The sequence below is a fragment of the Lucilia sericata genome, unplaced genomic scaffold (assembly GCF_015586225.1).
Source record: "Lucilia sericata isolate MDLA Ls3-8-SP2 unplaced genomic scaffold, ASM1558622v1 Contig005300F_arrow, whole genome shotgun sequence".
NCBI lineage: Eukaryota > Metazoa > Arthropoda > Insecta > Diptera > Calliphoridae > Lucilia > Lucilia sericata.
In genome coordinates this window covers 11,181-19,021 of record NW_023997500.1, presented here as the reverse complement: position 1 = coordinate 19,021, position 7,841 = coordinate 11,181, and the positions used below count along the sequence as shown (strand labels likewise).

The 7,841-nt window shown below is 37.2% G+C and overlaps 1 protein-coding gene across 1 annotated transcript; it reads left to right on the top strand.

Annotated features, from left to right (window-relative positions):
• Window positions 1–513: 513 nt before the first annotated feature.
• Window positions 514–4,287, top strand: LOC119615470. Its single transcript, XM_037971475.1, has 2 exons — window positions 514–1,150; window positions 1,216–4,287. Exons 1-2 carry the CDS (start codon window positions 1,136–1,138, stop codon window positions 4,285–4,287), a joined length of 3,087 nt encoding a protein of 1,028 aa, XP_037827403.1. The 5' UTR covers window positions 514–1,135.
• Window positions 4,288–7,841: the final 3,554 nt, after the last annotated feature.

The following is a 7,841-nucleotide window of genomic DNA, read 5'->3' as shown; positions in this document are numbered from 1 at the left end:
TATTTTGTTTTTGCATATTTTGAATATAAATAAACAAGTTGAGTTGGTACATTGGAAGTGAGAAACAAATAATATTACAATAACAACAGTGTAGCCCTTATTTACATGATCAATTGTTAGGCTTAAGAAAAGAATTTTTAAATAAATAAATCATTGTCATAGTTGAATTCAATCGAACAACATCATCTTTTATTCTTGTCTCGGTACCACGGTAGTTCTTTTGTGTTTGTTAATTAATCACTGCCCATCGAACATTTCAGCAACCTATAGACAACAATTCAAAGTAGACCGAATTGCTCTATATCGTTGCCGGTGAAAAAAAAGCTCTTCATCGTACATTTTTGGCGCCCAACGTGGGGCAAGTGATTAATCTAAATCTTCCTAAATTTGTCGTTCTCGGTCCGTGGTATATTCTAAAAACTTTTCGTTGTAGTACAACTTAAAGAAAAAGTGTACGGTCATATTGTGAAGTGGAAACAGTGGTTCTATTACAAGGGCAATATCTAGTGCTACAAAAAAAAATTATAAATCATTTAAAAAAAAACTAGACAGTGCAACATATAACAAAAAAAAAACTGTTAAACAAATTTGTAGTGACGTACCTACTACAAATCTAGTTTTTTAAATACCTATTACAAACATTATACAAATTTTGTCGGCTCGCTAAATAGAATCAGTTTTTGTCGAAAAATAAAATAAATAAAAGTGACTCTAAAATTTTACCGCAAATTTTTATGTACAAAAATAAATAAACTTTGTTCGCTCGTAATTCGGGTTAAATAAATTTACCGCTAATCTTTATATACAAGAAAATACATAAATTTGTTCGCTTTTGGTTCCAGTACATAATATAGAATTTTGTGTATACTAAATTTGTCGCTCGGAATATTGCGGTACATATTTATATAGAAAGTGAATAAATACATAAAGTTTGTATATAAACATTTTTGGCGTAAAACTTTTGGCGTCGGTGCTCTACAATACATAGTATCATCCATTTTGAAATTTGTTTTTGGAAATTTTTGGCTCACTTAACCAAACTTTTGGAAATTTATGATGACTTTGGAAGAGGTTAAGCAGCAACGGGCTAATACGAAGAAGAGTATTACCCGCATCAAGAACCAAATCGAAGCCAATGGAAGGGGTGAAGGTAAGACACTTTCGTCTGCTGAGTTGAAGTGCCGTTTGGGGATACTGGAGTCATATTTTAAACAGATATTGACGTATCAAACACAAATTGAAAAATATGATCCCGAGGATAATGCTAGGCCCGAAATTGAAGATTTGTACATCTCAGCCAAAATGAATATCCAGTCGCAGCTTGGTGAAGATGTTCATAACACAACGTTGTCCGAGTCCACCATTTGTTTCCCAGCTCCCATCCATAAATTGCCCCAACTCAAATTGCCCACATTTAGTGGTAAGTACAGTGAATACAAGAATTTTATAACGTCGTTCAATCAAGTTATCGATCGTGAGTTTGGCCTATCAAATATTGAAAAGTTTAATCATTTGCTCAACTGCCTCCAAGGCCAAGCTCTAGAAACGGTCAAGGCTTTCCAGATTACGAACGAAAATTACCCGAAGGCTCTGGAAAGGCTCAAAACGCGTTATGATAATAGCTCGCTTATTTTTATGGAAAATATTACCGCCCTTTTTGAACTTCCTACCATGTCCAAATACAATTGTGCCCAATTACGAAGTCTCGTCGATAATGTTTCTGCCCTTTATAGTTCCTTACTGTCTCTTGGCTCACATAGTGATATTGCTAATTCCATGCTGATTTACATAGTGATGGAAAAAGTGGATGAAGATACCAGAAGAAAGTGGAAAGATTCCTTGGACTTTACCAGATTGCCAACATGGGATGATTGCTCCAAGGTCCTTGAAAGGCGTTGTCAATTTTTGGAATCGGTTGATACCAACCATACTTTTGTGGCCCCTCGTAAGCCTGATCATCAATCTGGTAAGTCCAAATCTAAAAATTCAAAACCTGGCTATACTTTTTCGGTATCAAAACGCTCTTGTGTGCTTTGCTCCAAATCTGACCACTCAATTAGTCGTTGTTCTCGGTTCAAAGATATGGATGTTAGTCAAAGGTATGAAAATGCAAAACGTCTAAGCCTTTGTCTAAATTGTTTGTCCAAAGGGCATCAAGTAAGTAGTTGTTCCTCCACATTCAAGTGCAAATTTTGTTCTCGCTCGCATCATAGTTTGCTTCATCGGTCTCAGCCAGCTTCTCGGCCCTCGTCCCCTGCTGCTGAACCTACTACTTCTCATGTTGCCTTGAATGAATCTTCTGCCTCGGTCCATACCCATATGGAAAAATCCTCGCCGGAACAGGTGCTGCTTGCTACTGCCATGGTTCTAGTTCGTGACTCCACTGGTCGCTATCAATTGGGACGCGCTTTGTTAGATTCTTGCTCTCAATTGAATTTCATAACCGATGAATTTTCCCAAAAATTACATTTGTCTCGTACAAAACAAACTACTGAAGTCTCTAGCATTGGTAACACTCTTAGCAAATCTAAATATAGGTCGTCCACAAATGTAAAATCTCGAGTCACAGATTTTGAAGTTTCGCTCTCATTTTGTGTCACACCTCATATTTCATATCAACCTGATAATGAATTAGATGTCTCATCCTGGAATTTGCCCCCAAATACTGAACTTGCGGATGAAAACTTCTTCAAATCAAAACGAATTGATTTACTTATTGGTACTGAAACGTTTTTCGACATTTTAGCAGTTGGTCAAATAAAACTTGGCCCTAATTTGCCTAAATTACACAAAACACTTTTCGGATGGATTGTAGCAGGTCGTTATGTATCAAAACAACCCAATATTTGTGGCTCTTCTTGTATGCTCTCGATAGAAGAAGATATTGATCTTAAATTACAGCGCTTGTGGGAAATCGATGAAGTTCAATCTGGCTCAAATGATTTGACACCAGAACAATCTGAATGTGAAACATTTTTCAATGATACTGTTCATCGTGAATCTTCTGGTAGGATTGTTGTTAAATTGCCCTTCAAGGAATCTCCTGACGCTTTAGGTCTTTCTCGAAATATGGCTCTTAAAAGATTTGTATCTCAAGAGAGACGATTTGCTCGTGACAGCAATCTTAAATCACAATATGTTGCTTTTATGAAGGAGTATGAAGATTTTGGACATATGAGTCTAGTTCGTAGCCCTCGTCTACACGAGCCTCATTATTTCATCCCTCACCATTGCGTTTTCAAACCAAGTAGCACTTCCACAAAGTTAAGAGTTGTTTTCGATGCCTCGTGTCCATCATCGTCCCAGAAGTCTCTCAATGATCTTCTTATGGTTGGCCCAACAATTCAAGATGAGCTGTATAAAATTTTACTTCGGTTCCGTCTTCATCGCTTCGCTCTTACTGCCGATATAGTAAAAATGTATCGACAAGTCCTTATTGACTCCCAAGATAGAAAATTCCAATATATTTTGTGGAGAAATTCAGAAGAGGAAGAAATTCGAACATATCACCTAAATACAGTCACCTATGGAATGTCAGCTGCGCCCTACCTTGCCATCAAAAGCCTTCACTATCTCGCAGACCAATACATGGACCAATTCGAACTTGGTGCAAAAACCATTAAGTCATCATTTTACGTTGATGATTTTCTTTGTGGCTCAGATACGCTTGAAGAATTGTCTCGTATGAAGCAGGAGGTTAATGAAATTCTAATTCGTGGTTCGTTTCAATTAGATAAGTGGCACTCTAATCATAGAGATTTCCAGGACGACAAAACTGTCAAAGACCTTAATATTGAAGATTCTGCAGTAACTAGCGCTCTTGGTATCTCTTGGGACCAACAAAAAGATGTTTTCTTATTTTTGTATTCGCCTAAAGTCCAAATTGATGAAAAAATAACCAAACGTACAATTTTGTCGCTCTCGTCAGCGCTTTTCGATCCCCTAGGACTTTTATCCCCTCTCATAATAAAAGCTAAAATCCTCATGCAAGAGTTGTGGATTCTAAAAATTGGCTGGGATGAGTCTGTACCTCAAGAAATACACTCGGCTTGGAAATCTTTCGTCTCTGATCTCAAACTATTACCTTCACTTAAAATTCCTCGTTTTTGTCTCGCTCCTGATTCTATATCAGTTCAACTTCATGGCTTTTGTGACTCATCAATTCGTGCTTATGGTTGTTGTTTTTACTTTCGTGTTAAAACTTCTTCAGGAAATGTTGTTGTTCGGCTCTTTACTGCCAAATCTAGAGTTGCTCCTTACAAAGCGAAAATCGTTACCCAAACTTGAGTTATGTGGCGCACAACTTCTAGCAAAATTGTATTCCAAAATCAAAAATCTTTTCGCAATACCAAATCTGGAAGTCGTTCTGTGGACAGATTCGCAACTAGTTCTTCACTGGCTAAAGCAACATTCATCTACTTTGTCAGTTTTTGTTGGCAATAGGGTATCAGAAATTCAAGATCTAACTAATGGCTGCGTTTGGCGACATGTCCCAACCCAGTTCAACCCTGCTGACATCGTTTCTCGTGGTTCAACTGTGCAGGAACTCGCCTCATCCATCTGGTTCAACGGACCAGCATTTCTCGCTCTCGATCCTGTTCAGTGGCCCCCTACGAAAACTGATAAACTCTCCGAAGAAAATCAGCAAGTATTCGACAAAGAAAAACGGAAAACCGTACTTCATCTTGAAACAAAATCTAACTACATCCTCGATTCTGTTGGAAAATATAGCTCGTACTTAAAAATCATTCGTATTATTGCCTGGATGTTTCGTTTTGCTCAAAAAACAAAAACTAATATTTCCAATTCTGACTCTTTGCAGCCCCAAGAATTAGAAAATGCTAAACTTTGTATCGTTTTCAACATCCAGAAACTACATTTTCAAGATGACATAACTCGAGCTCTAAAGAAGAAAGATCCCCAAGGTGCTCTAAAGTGTCTGAACCCCTTCCTAGATTCGTCAAATGGTTTCAACTTGCTCAAGGTCGGCGGACGCTTGGAGTACGCGGCAATTTCTGAAGGCCAAAAACACCCCATAATCTTGCCCAGCAAATGCCATTTCGTCTACTGTTACGTACGTCATCTGCACATCAGTAACTACCACGCTGGACCCAAGGCTCTAATGTCATTGATTCGCCAACAATTTTGGATCATCAACTCCAGGAATTTGTGTCGCAGCATTGTAAATTCGTGCCCTCAATGCATTCGCTATCGCCCAAAGTTGTTGCAACAAATGATGGGAAATTTGCCTGTGGAACGACTCAACCCGTCAAGGCCCTTCGCAAGGTGTGCTGTCGATTTTTGTGGTCCAGTCAACACCTACCTAAGAATTAGAGGAAAGGTCCCCTACAAGACATACATCGCTATATTTGTTTGTCTCGCTACCAAAGCTGTCCATATTGAAGTGGTATCCGACCTGTCAACAGATGCCTTCATTGCTGCCCTAAAACGGATGATTGGTCGTAGAGGTCTGCCCACAGAATATTCTGTGATAATGCAACAAATTTCGTTGGTGCAAACTCTAAGTTGGCTCAATTAAAGTCGTTCCTTTTTGAGCCAAAAAATTCAAATTTTATTACAAATTATTGCTCGAATCAATTTATTAATTTTCGATTTATTCCCCCTAGGGCACCACATTTTGGCGGATTGTGGGAGGCGGCCGTCAAATCGGCCAAAGGTCACTTAACCAGAACCCTGGACAACACAAGGCTCACCTACGAAGAACTCGCAACGGCTATGATTGAGATAGAGGCAGTTTTAAACTCGAGGCCCATTTCGCCTCTATCCTCAGATCCCAGTGATTTTGAAGCTCTTACACCAGGACACTTCTTGATAGGCGCTCCCCTCCGTAGTTTGCCAGAACGTGATGTCCCTACAAATGAGATTAACAAACTTGAATATTGGGCCCGAATAAGCGCCATCAAGCAACAATTCTGGAAAAAGTGGTCCCATGATTATATAAATGAGCTCCAGACTCGCAACAAATGGACTAGCACCAACTCTAATATTACCCCTGGTTCCCTAGTCATCATCAAAGAAGATAATTTACCCCCGCAGCGTTGGCTCATGGGTAAAATCATCAACATTGTTCGTGGAAGAGATGATCGTGTTCGAGTTGTCGACATCAAAACTACAAAAGGAGTTATACGTCGCCCTATCCACAGACTGGCTCTTCTATCTTCTTGAAAGTGTCCTTTCAATGGGGCCGGAATGTTAGGTCACCGTATAATAATTACTAACATTATTATTTTGTTTTGTTTAAATTTTCCATTTTTTATTGTATTTAAATTTATTCATATTTTTGGCTCACTGTTGCCACTGTAATTTGTCATTATTTTTTGTTCATACTAACCACTGTACATATTTTTGGTAATGACCCGTTAGTTTTTATTATTTGTTTCTCACTCCAATTCTTATTATAAGCATATTGTTGTTGCTCTTAAAAATGCAATTTCTTATTTTGGAGACTTATTGCATGTATTTTGTTTTTGCATATTTTGAATATAAATAAACAAGTTGAGTTGGTACATTGGAAGTGAGAAACAAATAATATTACAATAACAACAGTGTAGCCCTTATTTACATGATCAATTGTTAGGCTTAAGAAAAGAATTTTTAAATAAATAAATCATTGTCATAGTTGAATTCAATCGAACAACATCATCTTTTATTCTTGTCTCGGTACCACGGTAGTTCTTTTGTGTTTGTTAATTAATCACTGCCCATCGAACATTTCAGCAACCTATAGACAACAATTCAAAGTAGACCGAATTGCTCTATATCGTTGCCGGTGAAGAAAAAGCTCTTCATCGTACATATCCAATTGGCCATTTTCCAAAAATACATTATGGAATAAGTTATATGCCAAAGCAAATGGCAACTATAATGCAATAAAAAGATATATAAACGACTGTTATAACATGAAAACTATAAAAGGTATTTGCAACCATATCGGAGCCTTAAATTACCGCATTTTTGAACCTGTACCAATAAATATACCGATCTATCCAATTTTTGTAAAAATTCATTATGCCACAAATTATACACCAAAATAAAGTGCAACTGTAATGCTTTAAAATGATGCGTAAACTAATGCCCTAGCATGAAAACTGTCAAAGTTATTTGCAACCATATCGGAACCTCAAATTACCGCGTTTTTAAACATAGAACAATAATTCTACCGATCCATCAAATTGACCATTTTTTAGACGAACACAAATGATATACCAAATTAAAGTGCAATCATAATGCTCTAAACTGATGCATAAATGACTGTCATAGCATGAAAACTGTCAAAGTAATTCACAACCATATCGGAACCTCAAATTACCGCCTTTTTAAACCTGGGAAAATAATTCTATCGATCTATCCAATTGGCCATCTTCTAAAAATAAATTATGCAATAGATTGTATACCAAAACAAATGGCAACTAAAATGCAATAAAAAGATATATAAACGACTGTTATAACATGAAAACTATAAAAGTTATTTTGCAACCATATCGGGGCCTTAAATTACCGCATTTTTAAACCTGTACCAATAAATATACCGATCTATCCAATTTTTGTAAAAATTCATTATGCCACAAATTATACACAAAAACAAGTGCAACTGTAATGCTTTAAAATGATGCATAAATGACTGTCATAAGCATGACAAGCTGTCAAAGTTATTCACAACCATATCGGAACTCAACTGTCAATGTTATTTGCAGCCATATCGGAAACTGCTCAAATCTACCGCGTTTTTTTAAAGCCTGTGAAATAATTCTACCGATCTATCCAATTGGCCATTTCCAAAAAGACATTATGGAATAAGTTATATACCAAAGCAATGGCAC